At 36.3% G+C, this 18,004-nt stretch overlaps 1 protein-coding gene across 1 annotated transcript in view; it reads left to right on the forward strand.

The window, feature by feature from the left end:
- The window catches only part of snx3 (sorting nexin 3), a 25,629-nt gene extending 10,058 nt beyond the window's left edge, over nt 1-15,571 (forward strand). Inside the window, exons 2-4 of the mRNA XM_073816744.1 lie at nt 9,966-10,061; nt 10,325-10,449; nt 14,786-15,571. Of these exons, the coding sequence (XP_073672845.1) occupies nt 9,966-10,061; nt 10,325-10,449; nt 14,786-14,891 (327 nt within the window). The 3' untranslated portion in view covers nt 14,892-15,571. The remainder of the gene's footprint in view (nt 1-9,965; nt 10,062-10,324; nt 10,450-14,785) is intronic.
- Nucleotides 15,572-18,004: the final 2,433 nt, after the last annotated feature.

Consider the following 18,004-nt stretch of genomic DNA (forward strand, 5'->3'; position numbering starts at 1 on the left):
CTTCTGCATTTTTGTATACAACACTCTCGTTCCCTACCCATCTTTCACTCCCTTTCTCCCCTCTTCACCTCCTCCTCCTCGTCATCCCCCTTTCATTCTCTTTTCCAATTTCCAAAAAGCCCTCTCTCTCGCTCTCCTTTTCTGCCATTACTAAAAATGGCTTGCTTGCCTGGTTGTCAGTCCCAGTCAAGTGTAATCCAAAGTCTACAGCATCCTCCCCGACAACTATTTTAATGGTAATGGGCAGCATATTGTATCAAGGCTACCATATCCTACTTGAGATGACAGTATCAAAAGTGGGAGTTGATGCTATGGGAACAAAGACGGGGGGCAGCTTTTTGCCAGAGTGAGGGTGTTGGGCGGGTGTGTTTTGCGTGCGTGTGTGAGAGAGAGAGAGAGCGACTTGTGTGTAAAACGCGGAGGGGGATGATGGTGGGGCGCGAGTGCTCTCATTGTCCCTCTGTCCTCTTCTCTTTGGAGCTATGATGCGATGAGATGGCATTGTGCTTCCATTTTTGCCACTTTTATTTTGAAAAAGAGAGAGCAGGGCGGAGAGATGAAATGCTCGCTCTTAAACTTGACTTGATCCGACTCGCTAAAAGCTAATGCATAGCCAGCGCAGAGCCCTTACGCTGGGCGAGGTGACCTCTCTCGGCTGTTTTTTCACTGCCCTCTCTCTCCTCCTAATGAGGATACACCATTGTCCCCAGCACACACATGAATCTGAAAAAGAGGAGAGAGACCGGGATTCTGCCATCTCCTCATATCGGCATAAGCCATGTGGAAGCTTTTAACAGTGCGGAAGAGTGACTAAAAGAAAGAGCGCTTTTAGTGCACCTTTCACACAATTGGCTATTTTTGGGTGTTGTGCATAAAATGGACCTGGTCTGTATTTTTCTCTGTCTCGCTCACTGTCTCTCTCCGACTTTTTCTTACTCAGTCACTCTGTTCCATTCTTTCTGGGTTGTTTTGTTTTTGTTTTTGACATTTTTAGGGCGTTTTTGAACCTTGTTCATTTGGATGAGATGAATGTGCTGATAACATTGAGCACACATACCTGTTGAATCTTGAAGACAGAATCTTTGGGTCAACATGGCACTGTATCTTCTTAGTAATAGACAGAATTTTGAGCAGTGAAAGGACGGTTTGCGCACCAAGCAAAGGACAGTTGAGTCCTGTTTATTTTATTTTTTATTTTTAAACAGCCTTATTGGCATGTTGTGGCCCCACAAGAAACTTTTTTTATTATTATCAGTGTTGAAAAGAGTGCTGCTTAATATACTTTAGTGGTAATTGTGATGGTTTTCTTTCAGGTTTATTTGATGAATAGAAAGTTGAAAAGAACAGAATTTGAAATAGAAACACTACAAATCTGTTGTTGCCTTAAATTAAGTCATTAAGTCATTTTAACTTCAGGTTTCATTAAAAATGACATAAGTTGATTCTATTGAAAGCTCGTTTCCATAACTGAATAAAAAAAGGTAAATGTGAATTTATCTCACAATTCTGCTTTTTTTCTTGCAATTGTTCTTTTTTCATCAGAAGTGCGTAAAACAGACTTGCAATTCTAACTTTTTTTCTCAGAATTGCATGATATAAACTCGAAATTGCAAGTTATAAAGTTAGAAAAGCGGGATATAAACTCGCAATTGCAAGAAATAAAGTCAGAATTGTGAGAAAAACTTGCAATTCTGACTTTTTTTCCTCACTAATGAGTTTGTATCTTGTAATTCTGACTTTTTTCTTGCAATTCCAAGTATATAAATCTCACAATTCTGACTTTTTTTTTTTTTTCAGAATAGCATGATATAAACTTGAAATTGCAAGTTATAAAGTTAGAATAGTGGGATATAAACTTGCAGTTGCAAGAAATAAAGTCAGAATTGTGAGATGATAACTTGAAATTCGGACTTATTTTTTTTTTAACAAATGAGTTTGTATCTCACAATTCTGAGTTTAATCTCACAATTCTGAGAATTCTTAAAATTGTGAGATATACACTCACAACTGTGAGTTATGAAGTCCAGTTCTGAGGGGGAAAAAGACTATGTTTTCAGAATTGCGAGTTTATATAACAATTCTGACTTCACTAGTAATTGCGTGTTCTAAACTCAGAATTGTGTGTTTGTATCGGTGATGCGCGGGTTCATCCAAAATGAGCGGGTGCCCGCGGTTACGAGTCATCCAAAAATATTTTTAATGATATTCGGGTCGCAGTCGGGTCATTTGAAATAAAGATGCCAATTAAACCTTTGTAATTTATATAGTACTAGACACAATTTTCTATGAAATACATAGACCTACACTTTATTGGCTGAATATTATTTACCTTTTGAATGTTGAGCGTTATTAACTGTTGAATAAATGCTGACGCGGGACAAAATGCCCGATTTCCCAACACGTTGAACTGAGCAATGCCATTGTACCATTTTAATAGGCTACTTTTAAACGCATATAGCTCAGTAATGTCAGTTTTATGTATTTTCTGAGAGGGGGTGGGATTTCTGTTGGGAAAGACGGGGGAGAGACGCACACTTCGATTAGACTGGATAAACACATGCAGCATCTTAATTATTAAGAAAATGGTATTCCTAATAAATGTCTCGAATATTTTGATTATGTCCAGTGCTTCTCTTTCTTTTTTGGAATTATTAGACACATTTCACTATGTCTTTTCAAATGCCTAGGTCTGTTTAATTTCCTTAATTATAACATTTCTAGCTCTATTTTTAAACGTTTATTCAAGCAATAATATATAAATTATCTTATGTATATGCTTGTTTAAAACCAGGGATTAAAATCGAATTCCAAGTAAAAACTGTATTTTTTCTTTACATTTCCAGAGAGCGAAACAAACGAAATTAAACATTACTTAATAAATTCAAAGCACTATAATTTCCTTATTCATTTGATACAACTATTATAGCTATACAAATATAAAATAATATTATTTTGTCATAAAACTTTTGAAGTGCATTCATTATGTTTGTATAAGAAAATTCGTTAACCTAGCTTATTAAGTTTATTTAATATTCTTGATAATTTTAGAAGTTAAAAGTTAAGAAAAAAGCAATTAGCTTGTAATCTATATATATTTAGGGCTATAGGCTAATCTTTTTCTTAACTTGTATTACAACTTAGATCGAAATAAAATAATTATTGATCATATTTAACATCGGAGAATCACAGACATAATTTAGAGCACTTCGAAAACTAAACTATTTAAATCTGTGTAAAGGAAAGGCAAAATAAATCACAACAAGAACAATCTGTATTTTTCTTGTAATCAAGAACATGTCTTTTGACAAAATTAGCCTACCTAATGCCGAATGATGTTTGACAGTGAACGCACCTCCACCGCAGCCGCGTATAATCGCTGGTGTCAGTCGTAAATATTAAACATGTGGGTCAGGTACAATATCTTTTTTTTTTTTTTTTTTGCGGTCCGAGTTGCGTGCGGGTTAGTTGAAAATGTCGGTCGGGTTCGGGTTGTTTATACATTGACCCGCACATCACTGGTTTGTATCACACAATTGTGAGAAAAAAGTGGAAATTGTGAGATTAAAAAGTCGTAATTATCTTTAGTTATCAATTGTTTTAGTAAATCTTTTATAGCATTTTAAATGTTATTACTTAACTTTTGTTCAATTTAATGTATCTGTGCTGATTAAAAATATTTAATTTCTTAAAAAAACTAAACAATTTATTGACTCATTGGTGACCCTAGACCACAAAACCAGTCTTAAAGGAGAAGTCCGGTGTGATATTGACCTAAAGTGTGTTGAATCATGATACCGAGTGTGAACTTACCTTTCATAGCTCATCTCGGCTTGTCCCCTGCACTCCGAAATCTGGCGCTAGTTAGCCGATGCTAACAACAGGTTGTCGTTGAGGGTGCCTCGTAAATGGTGTAAAACAGCGATTTATTTACATGGCTAGTCCGATGCCCGAGGCACCCTCAACGACAACCTGTTGTTAGCATCGGCTAACTAGCGCCAGATTTCGGAGTGCAGGGGACAAGCCGAGATGAGCTATGAAAGGTAAGTTCACACTCGGTATCATGATTCAACACACTTTAGATCAATATCACACCGGACTTCTCCTTTAAGTAGTACGATTTGTAGTAATAGCCAACAATACACAGTATGGGTCAAAATAATCGATTTTTCTTATAGGCCAAAAATTATTAGGATATTAAGTAAAGATCATGTTCCGTGAAGATGTTTTGTACATTTCATACAGTAAACATATCAAAACCTAATTTTTGATTAGTAATATGCGTTGCTAAGAACTTAATTTGGACAACTTCAAAGGTGATTTTATCAATATTTAGATTTTTTTTTTTTTGCACCCACAGATTCCAGATTTTTAAATGGTTGTATCTCAGCCAAATATTGTCCACTCCTAACAAACCATACATCAATGGAAAGCAATATATGTGTGTAAAATCAAATGTATCATTGTTATCCAGCCACAAGCTGTTTGCCTATTCACTCTGAATGTGAAAATGCTGCACGATGTTTCAAACCATTAGCCCATCAGAGTATATTTAGTGTTTAATACAGCTACGTGGAGCAAGATTTTGCTGAGTGTAACCAAAAAGAAACCAAGCGATTAATAAAATGTCATAAACTACATTTAACATTATTTACATTTACTACAGATAACATCACTTCACTCTTGGTTTTGTCAGTGTTATGCTTAATGGCAAGAAACCTTGGTTTGTAGGAGGTCCTGGTAGTTGGCTTCGAGAGATAATTAAAAAACAGACATCATTAAATATCCCACAGAGCTTATGGAATTAACATGAAAACCTCCCAAGAGAGCATAGCTGGCCATCAGAGAGTCTCTAAGCATTTGATCGTGTAACACTGAAGTCTCATTACCTGCCGGTTTAATCATGTCATAGTGTTCCCCCCTCACTAGTGTGCTCACAGGTATTGATGGACCTCTTGAAAAGCCCCGTCTTAGCTGCAGCGCAAGGCTGCTGTCTTAATGAATTGGGCTGTTTTCATCTGCTCATTGAGTGTTTGATGTGTAAGGGCTTCCGTCTGTGTGGTTAACTTTGGTTGCCACGGTAATCAGGCCCTTTGTTGGGCTGTTTTGTTTGCTTGTCTCAGGTTTGATTGAGATCATTAGCAGTGAGGGGAGGACAGTCAAACTCTTCAGAGTTTACATCTGCAGCTGTATACAGTGTGACGCACCCCTCCTTTTCTCTTTACGCACGCACACACACATCAATACAACACTGCTCCTGTCGCAGCGTTTTTTGTTGAAGTGTAATTAGTAGTGCTTGCAAGCATCACTATTACTATTGCTCTTACTTAAGGTGAGGGATTTGAACAAAACCACTACCCTAAGTAGTAAACTTCAGTGTTTAACTATGCCACAGTTGTGTAGCTTGTTGCGTTTACCCACACTGGGTAAAAATATTGATTTCTCGATTTCAATTGATTCTCATTTTTACGAAATGGTATTGTTTCATAAATCCCAAGAATCAGTTAGTCTAGCCTGCTTTCAATTAATGAACAAAACACCTGTAGCGCACCTTCCATCCAATAAATCGCAATCAGCGTTGTGCTTTGTTACTTCTGATATGAAACAGTCTCAGATTTCAAATTCTGTCCATTTTATTACAGCATTCAAACATAAAATACCATTTTGGCGCTGTTTAATGTGGAGTGACAGATGTAGCGCCTCAGCTCAAGAGAAGTTTCAATAGAAGTACCAGTTTCAGCATAAAATAAACATGAATAAACATCCAAAGGTATGTTAAAAGAAAGACTACAACTTCCATAAATCCATATCCTGTCTCACGTAATCACCCAACTAGTGTTTCAACCATGGAAAGACGTCAATATAACATCACATTTACCTCAGAAAAAAAAGCATATTCGTTGACCATAAACTCTTTAGTCAGCCAGAGAAATGAACTCTAGAGAAAAGCATTTGCTGAATACATGTACCATATAACATATTCATTATAATTTGTACTGTTCTTCAATGTTTAAATTGTTTAACAACCCATCAAGTAATTATATTATTGTAACTTTATCATTATTAAAACTTCATTTGAGTGTAATTTGTATACAAATCAGTTCATTTTAAAGGGTTAGTTCACCCAAAAATGAAAATTAGCCCATTATTTACTCACTCTCAATTAGGGCTGCACGATTAATCGAACGATGTTGTGAGGCGCGTTTAGTCAATGAAGCCGGTACTTTGATTAGTAGTAAATCCCCATCACGTGCATTCAGCTGGAGCGGCAGTTAATACACACAGCCTTAAATCACTGACAAGCCACGCCAAATCGCGCTGAAAATCTAATTCGATTTCGATTTGGCGTGGCTTGTCAGTGATTTATGGCGGGGTGTTTGAATTGCCGCTCCAGCTGAACGCACGTGATGGGGATTTACTACTAATCAAAGTACCGGCTTCATTGACTAAAAGCGCCTCACAACATCATTCGATTAATCGTGCAGCCCTACTCTCAATACATCCTAGGTGTATATGACTTCCTTCTTTCAGACGAATGCAATCGGAGTTTTATTAAAAATTGTTCTGGTTCCTTTAAGCTTTTAATAATGCAGTGGGTGGGTGTTTCTCATCATCAGTCCAAAACAAGTACAATAAAGTGCGTCCATCCAAAATAAAAAGTGCCTCAGCTTCAGGAGGTGAATTAAGGCCTCCTGTAGCGAATCAATGCATTTTGTAAGAAAAAATTCCATATTTAAAACAGCATAATCACTTTAATCTAGTTTGCGCTAACAATTGTACACTGAAGCAGCTCCGGGTGGATGGCAGATGGTGTTGGTGTGGCGCATGCGCCTGTGAGTCTTGTTTGTGAAAACCAACGTTTGTTTACAGGAGCAAAGGAAGTTTGGCATGGTTAAACACTGAAGTTTCCTGACTTTGGCTTATATCGAAATCCTTTGACATTTTTCTTTCCAATCCCTGTACAACTGTCAGCACAAGCTAGAGAAAAGTGATTATTACGTTTTAAATATGGATATTTTTCTTACAAAAATGCATCAATTCACTACAAGAGGCCTTTAATCACCCCCTGGAACCATGTAAGGCACTTTTTATTATGGATGGATGCGCTTTCTAAGACTTGTTTGGCATGATGACGAGAAACAGCTGCCCATTGCATTATAAAACTTGAAGGAGCCAGAACAATTTTTAATATAACTCCCATTGCATTCGTCTGAAAGGAGAAAATCATATACATCAATGCCTGGAGAGTGAGTAAATAATGGGCTAATTTTCAATTTTGGGTGGACTTACCCTTTAATATTATAGTAATGTGGTACCAACTGACTCTCTTGTATATTTAACAGCATTAGTTGAGTTTTTTTTTTTTTTTTTTACTTATATTTTACTAAAATAATCAATATCTAATCAAACAGATTAATCAAAATTGAATCACAAGCAATTTCTGTTTTCATTGACGTCCTGTGCTCTGACCTGAATGACTTTGAAATGGCTAAATGCTATATTAAAAGGTAATGTTAGGCTGAAAGTTTTTTTTTTTTCCATTTGCAAATAAGGGGAAGAGATGACTAACCTGCTTGGATATTTTTTTTCCAATCTTGTCCCCTGTTTCACCTTGTAAACACAAGACTGAAGATGCAGAGTGAAATAAGAAACAGAACCTGACCTATTGACACCTTCGTAGGTCTTTATAATTTCTATGTGTGTGTGTTTTAAGAAGTTTTCAAGGTAAATAGGCTTTCACCCTTTGCCTAAGAACTAATCCTGTTCAATAACTAACTAACTCTTCCTCCGGTGTGACCGTGCACCACATAATAGACCTGAAACCATGACGTTATTGTCATGAGTGTGTGTATTAAATTACCTGTTACTGCGATCAATTGACATAGGGATTAACTTCTTTTGACCTCCTTACTTAGTGGAACGTAAACCCAGTGGTCCAGCCATTCAAAAAGTATTAGCGAGCACCTCAGCGAGGTTGCTACTAAACGCTTCCTCGGCACTGCAGTTACCCTGCTCTCAAAGCTATTGAGATAATCCCCATATTATATGACCGCGTGGGTTGAGGAAATGCCTAGATCAGTTAGAAAAATGCAGATGGTACTGGAGATCACAGAAGTATATACTGGTGGGGTATATAGGATGTGAATATGATTGGAAGTTAGAAATGTAAAGGGAACCCTGGGTATTAAGATTTACGTTATTTTAAAAATCCACATCATTTTTTTTTTTACATATTTTGCCATTATTTTGATTACATTAAAGGAGAAGTTCATTTCCAGAACAACAATTTGTAGATAATTTACTCACCCCCTTGTCATCCAAGATATTCATGTCTTTCTTTTTTCAATCGTAAAGAAATTGTTTTTTGAGGAAAACATTTCAGGATTTTTCTCCATATAGTGGACTTTTATGGTGCCCCTGAGTTTAAACTTCCCAAATGCAGTTTAAATGCCGCTTCAGAGGGCTCCAAACGTTCCCAGCCAAGGAAGAAGGGTCTTACCTAGCAAAACAATCGATTATTTAGTTTTTCTTGTGTAACACAAGAGAATACTTTCAAGACTCGTATGTTTTACTCATGTAGATTTGGAATATTATGACGGTGAGTAAATAATGACCGAATGTTTATTCCAATTTTAATTTAATTTATGAATTTAAAGTTCAAAAGTTTGGGGTTTGCAGAAAGATTTTTTTTAAAAGGTGAAAAAAAAGGGAAAAAATACTATGGAAGTCAGTGGCTGCTGTCAGTTGTTTGGTTACCCACATTCTTCAAAATATCTTCTTTAGTGTTCAGCAGAAAAAAGAAATTTTTATGCAGGTTTGGAAAAACATGAGGGTGAGTAATTGATGACAGAATTTAAATTTTTGGTGGAACTAGGCATTTAAAAAAGAAAAGCATTTATTTGTAATAGAAATCTTTTGTAATATTATAAGTGTCTTTACTTTCACTTTTGATCAATTTAATGCAGCATTCATATCTTTCGGAAAGTCTTACTGACCCCAATCTTTCATTTACACAGTGAGAACTTTGGCGTATTGCTTGTCTAAAAAAAAAGTTTATTTTACATTGACTGGTTCATCTTGTGGGGGCGGTCATTTTGAGATCAAATCTACTCATTTTATGTTGCTGACTTATTCATTATCTTCTAATACCATGACAAGCAAAAAAATTAATCACCACATCTTTAATGAAACATTGCTTACTGAGACATGAGAAGAAAAATAGATATGGGTCAGATTTATAGAGAGAAGAAACAAGCAGAGTTGGATAAAGCCTGAAAAAAAAATAGAGATGGGGGGGGGGAGCTGAAGTGGTGGGTATTTCATCAATGTTCCTCATTGTGAGGAGAGATCTACACTTTCTGAAGGGACCCTCTCAAGGCTAAAAACCTGACTTGGAGCAGCTGAAGAGATGGAGGGAGAGAATGAGCGAGGGAAAAAGGAAGGGTCTGGGGGTAACTGAGGATCGATGAACATTTCAACTCTTTCTGTCCAATTAGGGCCCACATGAGACTTTGTCCCCAAAGCACACATTCATTTATTCGTTTAACTTACTGTCTCTTCCACCATGTATTCATCTGTTTGGAGTCTGCGTCGAGCAAATCAGCCTGTGTAGGAGTATTGATCTGTACTTTTATTCCCGTCTGTGTGTTTGTTACTTACGCTGCCTTTTGCCTCTTCAGCTTCTCCTTGAATGCTGTCATCAGGCTGTTCTTTTATTTCATAAACATCTGCCTCTCCGGTGACCCTGTTTTAGTGTCTCTGTGGGCCTTTTTGTGGACTCTACCTATTTATTTAATGCTTTACTAAAATATTGAACTTGGTTTTATTGGAAAAAAATAATGCTGTTCAGCTACACCGTCAGTCTTAACATGGTTTTCAAACTACTTTTATTTAGAAATGTGGGACTGCCTTAATCTGAGATGGACGTTATGTTTCAGATGTTATTTGTCCTTTCTTATTCTCCCCAGACAAACCTCCCCATCTTCAAGCTGAAGGAGTCACGTGTCCGGAGGAGATACAGCGACTTTGAGTGGCTGAGAGGAGAGCTGGAGAGAGAAAGCAAGGTGAAGTATAGATGAATGAAATAATAGTGTTGGTTTGGTTGGAACATGGTGCACAAATACTCAAGACTGGGGAATTTTATCATCCGTCCGTGTTGTTGTAAGGGTCCATTTTTGACTAGAAACATTTCAGAGTAATGCTTTTTCAATCATTGGATTGGAAATTATTCTGTAGTTCAGATAATTACGGTTGAAGTGATTGAAAGAGACCTGTGATTGCATTCTGAGATGTATGTATCATAAATTAAGTTTTGTGTTTCAAATAGGTGGTAGTTCCTCCTCTTCCTGGAAAGGCTCTGATCAGGCAGCTCCCATTCCGTGGGGATGATGGTATATTTGACGACTCTTTTATTGAAGAAAGGCGGCAAGGCCTAGAACAGTTCCTCAACAAGTGAGTCTCAAGATCCTCCAAACACCTTGCATTTCTGTTCACCAGAAACATAGTTTACCCAAAAATGAAAATTCTGTAATTAATTACTCACCCTCATGTCGTTCTAAACCCACAAGACCTTTGTTCATCTTTAGAACACCAATTAAGATATTTCTGATGAAATCCGAGAGCTTTCTGACCCTGCATAGACAGCAACACAACTACCATGTTCAAGGCCAAAAAAGGTAGTAAATACATTGTTAAAATAGTCCAGTTGACATCAGTGGTTCAACCATAATTTTATGAAGCTACAAAAATAATGCCTTTATTCAACAATTTCTTAATATATAAAATATCTTAATTTTGTGTTCCGAAGATGAACGAAGGTCTTCCGGCTTTAGAACAACATGAAGGGTGAGTAATTGATGACGGAATTTTCATTTTTGGGTGAATCTCTTTAATCTTTGGTTTTGCCTTAAATCAAGCAGGAAAAAACAATTCCTTTAAATCACTATACATCACAAAATTCACAAATGAGGAAAAAATTGCACATTCAACTCTAAATGTAACAATCAACAGCTATCTTTTTAAAATTAGGTATATTTTGGGCAGATTCACTTTGCACTGCATTCCAGGTGTACGTTTTATCAGCTTCACACATTCCTTGGCAGTCGAACTCATGATTTTGGAGTACTATTTAAGCTACAGGAAAATTAACATATTGCGGCATCTCTATGGCCAGCATTCAGTTATTAAAACTAAATTACTCCTCCACTAATATTCAGAGCCTAAAAAGCAAAAATATGAGTAAAACAGCATGTCAAAAGAATTTCTTTCCTGTTTGTCCTAATACCATTTCAAACAAAACATTCACAAAAATCAGTTTGATTAGATTGATTGAGACCAAGACCCATTAGACAGCAAATTTTCAAGTATACATTATCTTTATTAAAGGATTAGTTCACTTCCAGAACAAAAATTTACAGATAATGTGCTCACCCCCTTGTCACCCTGTTTTTCTTTCTACAGTCGTAAAGAAATTATGTTTTTTGAGGAAAACATTTCAGGATTTCTTACCATATAATGGATATGTATGGTGCCCCCAAGTTTGAACTTCGAAAATGCAGTTTAAACGCAGCTTCGAAGGGCTCCAAATGATCCCAGCCGAGGAAGAAGGGTCTTAAACTACCGAAACGATTGGTTATTTTTTAAACAAATTGACAGTTTAACAGTTAGGGTATATCAAAAAAACTCATTCTCGTTTTCGAAAACGAGATGGTTTTTCGACATACCCTAACTGTATTGACCCGGATCACACAGACTACGCATGCGCATCACAAAGACGAGACAAGACGAGCATTTGAGGTTAAAAAGTATAGACCTTTTCCCTGAGCAAACGATGAGCGCCGCCATTACGAATTCTAACGTCAGATTGAATGCTTTTCTGTTCCGGTTTCCATAGGAACCCATTCAAATAGCGTCCATCTGTTTTTAATGTAGCTAAGGTCCGCTGCTTCATGTCATCTACACACTCATTAAAGTGAGGCACTGACAAATGACGGTCATTGCGACATTGCCAAGTGATGGCGCTATGGAGCCATGTGCTTTTTAAAAACATTTGAATAGGTTTAACATTAGTTTATTAGCTCGGAATATACCCTAATTTGACTAGAAACAATGCAGACCGGAAATGCAAAGCATTCTTTCAGTTAAGAGTCGGACTTACTTCCGTGTTCAGGAAAAACGTCTGTATAAATTGTCAGTTTGTTTTGAAAATAACAGAGCGTTTCGCTAGATAAGACCCTTCTTCCTCGGCTGGGATCGTTTAGAGCCCTTTGAATCTCCATTTAAACTCCATTTTGGAAGTTCAAACTTGGGGGCACCATACTTTTTCATTATATCTAGAGAAATCATGAAATGTTTATCTTGAAAAAGCATAATTTCTTCACGACTGAAGAAAGAAAGACATGAACATCTTGGATGACAAGGTTGTAAGTACATTATCTGTAAATTTTTGTTCTGAAAGTGAATTAATCCTTTAACACACCGCATATTTGAAGTCTAAACAAGTACATTCTCACCTGAAAACTCTTAAAACTACATTCCTTCACACAAAAACTGTATTATTTATAAAATTACAGTGTATTCTGGTGTTCGCTAGAATATCGCACTCCTCTCAGCCAATTAAAAAAAACATGTATGCATGTTTTTTTTGTTTGTTTCTCAAATGTGTGCCACAATTTTTGGCACCCTTTCAAATTCTTAGGAGTGAAAAGTAACTAAATATATTCCCATTCATGCTGGACATTTTTAATATGAGTGCTTAGGAATACTAAAGTGTATGCCATGAAAGAAAAGGTGCTGTTGCATGCACATTTGAGAAACAAAATGGTTTAGTAATGGTAGTAATACAAAATATCAGTTATTTATTTGAATGTAACTGTTATATACAGTTGAGGCCAAAAGTTTACATACACCTTGAAGAATCATCATACATCAACATAAGGGGGATCATACAAAATGCAAGGTACTTTTTATTTACCTCAATAAGATATATCCCATATTACAGAAGTTTCAAACGCTCACTGATGCTCCAGAAGGAAAAACTATTCATTAAGAGCCAGGGTGAAAACTTTTGAATGAAGAATTAAGATGTGTACATTTTTCTTATTTTGCCTGAATATATATATTTTTTTCATTTCATACTGCCCTTCAGAAGCAACAGAAGATATTTACATGTTTCCCAGCAGACAAAATAAGTTTAATTTACCTAGATCTTCAAATTCAAAAAGTTTTCACCCCCAGCTCTTAATGCATTGTTTCCCCTTCTGAAGCATCAACCTTGAACCTTCTGTAATAGTTGCATATGAGTCTCTCAGTTGTCCTCAGTGTGAAAAGATGGATCTCAAAATCATACAGTCATTGTTAAACTTGTGGGATCTAAAGGATTCCTCTTTCTTTGGTAAAATAATTAACATTTTCCAGATTCTGCAAGGTGTATGAAAACTTTTGACCTCAACTGTATATTTGTAAATATTTTAATGAAAAAAAAAAAAAACCAAGAGGGTACACCGCAAAGGTGTCGTTAATAATAGAGGACACTGTACGCACCCATGCAATGTGCAACTGTCAGTTATTTAAAAAAAGATATTTTCTTTTTTTTATTCTCAAGTGTCTCAAGTGTATGTTGATATGACGAGATTTACATAGTCCTCTACTGCGTGTCCTTCCTCTTAACTTCTTTTAGCCTCGGTACTGTTTTTGTAAAGAAGACTGAAGCGGTTATCACGATAGCGAAGTACAATAGTCTTTCCTCTTTCCGTTAATTTCGAGTTTTTAGGTTAAGGTACTTCAGTAAAAGAGAAAAACAGACACTTGCCAGCCTTTGTGTCATCTGATGTCTTCCCTCACACTTTTTTCCTTCTCTCATAATTACCTACAGAATGATCGAAACTGATGAGAGGCCGCAAGTGCACCAGCTTTACTTTTTACATTTGTTTTATTTTTGATGTGTAATTTATGATAATTGCGAGTGAAATTACAGGCGTGCATACCTTTTCCCTACAAGATGTTGTGTGCACTCCTGCTTATTTTTGATCCGAGGTGCCGTTCCCCCGCCGACTGAGACAATAAAAGTTACAGTTCGATTGTAATTATTTGCTGTGATTGCAGACTTTGCCATTATCTTTGTTTCATGTGCAAATGCGCCCGCTCTACCTGTTTGAATTTTAATACGAGACGAACAGCTGTAAATTAGGTCTGAAGAAAGAAAGGATATGGAGGTAATTAAGATGGGATTTTTTTTCTCCTTCACCAAAAATTCCTGAATTAAATGTCATTGTTCGCTACTAATAGCACCTGGAGAAGGGGGACGCATTCCCAGCATATTTCTAGACTATGTGTGAGTGCATTTGTACAGCATGTCTTTACATTTGCCTGTCCCAAATCTGAAAATGATCCTCCGTCATCTTGACTTGTAACATCGCGAGCATCCTGTAATTTTAGAGGTGTGAGGGTCCTTTTTTATTCCAGCGGAAGCTGGAATAGATTTAATGGTAAAATAATGAGTTTAATTAGCATGATAGCTCATTCTACTGTTTTTAAAGATATGCGTAATTAAATTTCGATAGTATCGCTCGGAAATTCAAGCTGGATGATTTATGATCTAAAGAGAAGAATGCTGCAAAATGTCACAGCCTCCTAATAATATCAAAGAGTTGTATCTTGATTGGGGTCAAAGTTGATTCCGCCTCCTCTCTCTTTCTCTCTTTCACTCTCGCACTTTAGTGTGTATCCTTCCGTAATATTTTTATGGTGGCTAATATTCATTTTTTGCTCTGATTTTTTTTTTTTTCAGAGTGGCCGGTCATCCATTGGCCCAAAATGAGCGCTGCCTGCACATGTTCCTACAGGACGAGTCGGTGGATAAAAACTACACCCCGTCCAAAATTAGACAAGCCTAAACCGGTCTGGACTCTACACACACTCTCTCACACACAAAAAAAAACATGGCCCACAAGCAATAAGAAAGGTTTGAATCATTCTTAACAGCAACAAGATCTTAGCATGAACCATAGGGTGTCCAAAACATTTACAAAACGATTGAAAACGTTCTTTAGAATTAGTCATTATGTCACTTTTCTCCTTATAGATTGTTTTTTTTGCTCTGATTTATGAATTCATAATGTTGATATTACCATTTTAAGTCAGATACGTTCTTGTGTTTAATTCATTGTGGTTAACAATTATTTATGGTAGTTTTGTCTGAGAGCACCACTAACTTCGAAGAGTACAAGATCGAACCAAACGAACCAAATAACTATATCACAATTATGCAAGCATTATATCACACACACATTGGCTTCCCTGTGTTATTGCTACTACTTGTGTTGCTTTTAACGCTGAAGAACACGTACAGCGGCTCGCCGTGCAGGATGCACTTAATTGGGAACCTCCTTGATACGTGGTGGTTGATCGTGTGCCGTGTGTCCCACTTAGCTGCAGACAAGCCTGTTTTTACTGTGTAATGGCGGTACACAGAAACACAGAGAAAGTGCTGCCTATAATGCATGTTTCCAGATTTGTATACTGCTGTGCCATTGTTTTGTTTATGAGAATTTTCCAATAAAACGGATCAAACACATGCACGTATGATGTGGTTCGCAAAACTGAAGCATCTCTGTTGGCATCAAGCATCTATGGTTTCGCTAAAATATCTTTGAAGAGATGATCCTTGCTTTAGAGTGGTTATAGATGTTTAGTCTGCTTTAAAAGGTTTTTTCTCTTCAACCATCAGGAGTTTGTATAAAGTGAGTCAGTGTGTATTTTGATTAGCAGCATTCTGTTAGACACAATGAACTCAGATCCATTTAAATCATATAAAATCATGCTTATAGGATAGGAAAATGCATTTCGGATTAATAGCACACATTTAGAGTACCCATAGAAAAAAAAACATGATTATTTTAGAGGAAATAACTTTTGTTAACTGGAGGACAAGTCTCTTGTTAGCCTTACACAATGAAATCAATTATACCCAGGTACAATATTAATACAAACAATATTGCGTAAATTCATTTAGTTATTTGCTAGACGCTTTTAGATGATTTAAAATGTAATGCTACCAAGTTCATTGTAAATTAGGTGCTTCGGTTTACTAATATTAACAGACACGTCTAAATCTGAATGTGTTTAGTCAAAGGATTTTTATTGATCTTCTAGGAGTACGGCAGGTGGCTTTGAAAAGGAGAACATTATTTCATTAGGAATGGTTACTCAGAATAGAAAAAAGACCGGAGGAAGGAATGAGAGGTCATAGGTTTCTGGATGCTCAGATACAGACAAGGAATCTTAAAGAACACAGGCAGTGCTAGGTTGTGAAGGTCAGATCCTTCTCAAATGCTCAAATGTTCTTTAGAAACAGTAGATGGAACGTTTCATTGTGAGGCTTGGTTTGGTTCTTAAAGGGATAATGACAATTCTGTCATTAATTACTCACCCTCATGATGTTCCAAACCAACCTGATTTCAAGACGAAAACGTACCTGTGGGAACTTTTTCGCAATATGTCGTACCGCCATGTACGTTTCGTGATAAGTTTGATGTGAAATGTCCACTGAGTGGCGCTAAAAGCGAATAGATTAACGTACATATGGTACGTTTTTTTGTGACGTTGGTCTGCTAAGTGGCGCTGAAACTCTAATGCTCCGTGACTTTTCAAATAATGTACTCGATAGTATGAACAAAAGAACTTAACAAGAGTAAATTCGGGAATCAAAGTCTATTTTTACAAAATAGATACTATGATATAGGGCTGGGCGATTAATCGAAAAGTAATCGAAATCGACATTCAGAACCTATAATCGATCAAATTTTTCCAGGTCAATTATTTCAATTACCTTCCCTTTAAAAACACTACTGCGTGTGGAGTCAGGTGACCCCGCTCCGTTACGTTACGTTATTCCTCCGACATGTCGATGGAGAGCTTAAGCAGTATTTATACAGTAAAAAGTATTTACAGGATATACAAGAGTAATTTTATTTAGAAGAGATACTGCTTATTTTCTACTTTTAATATTTATTATTATTTTATAAATAATTTATTTTGTTTCCAAAAGTGCAAGTTATTTATTTTCACTAATTTAAGAAAAATGTGACTTTTCGCTTTAAGCAATGTGTGCTTTAATTTCAGTTGTTCAACACTGATGTTCAATAAATAATCATAGATAGTAGATAGTGTGTGCACCCTTCATTCAAAAATCTCTCACTTGTAATATGTGCGCATATTTACTGTACAAAACTTGTCAGTGAACTATGAGGGCCAAAAAAAAAAAAAAATTTAAATATAATTAAATATAATTTTATTAATGAATAAAATAATCGATCATTAATCGTAATCGGGTTAAAATGTTCAATTAATCGAGATTTTGATTTTAGGCCAAATCGCCCAGCCCTACTATGATATATACTGGTGTTTTACAATACAGAGAGCAAACATTTCTTTAAAAACTTTGTGTCAGCGTCGGTTCCTCACAAATACTATTTAATTCTGAATGTTGGCACTTATAATTCAGTACATTTTTGAGTTTTGCCGTTCTGTATATTTGGTGCTGGCTGTGCATTATGACTCTTCAGGTGACATTTTTTCTTCTTCTAATTATTATTATTAAAATAATGTATTTTCTACTTGCTCTCCTTTGCATTGCGGACTCAGAATGGTTTAATTTATTCTTTGAAAATGTGCATTTGGATATAAATGCTGTTATAATTTATCATGATGTAGTGATTTGAGGGAAATGACTGAGTAAATTGAGAAAATACGCTCAAATATACCGGAGATGGAGAACAGAAGCTGGCACGACTGTTGAGCATATTATTTTGAAGAGTCAGCGGTCTGAGTGGCCATATAAATTACAAACAAGTAAAATGTTGTTTCTTTTGTTGATTATATAACAACAACTTGGAAAACAGACAAAACAGAAAAGATAAGAAGCATTATTTGAGACAAGGGGATACTAATATAATAGGCGCAGACCTGTAGCGGAACTAACTTTACCCTGCGCTGACGTAATTTCCGA

The sequence above is a fragment of the Garra rufa genome, chromosome 13, assembly GCF_049309525.1.
Source record: "Garra rufa chromosome 13, GarRuf1.0, whole genome shotgun sequence".
In the NCBI taxonomy this organism is placed as follows: Eukaryota; Metazoa; Chordata; class Actinopteri; order Cypriniformes; family Cyprinidae; genus Garra; species Garra rufa.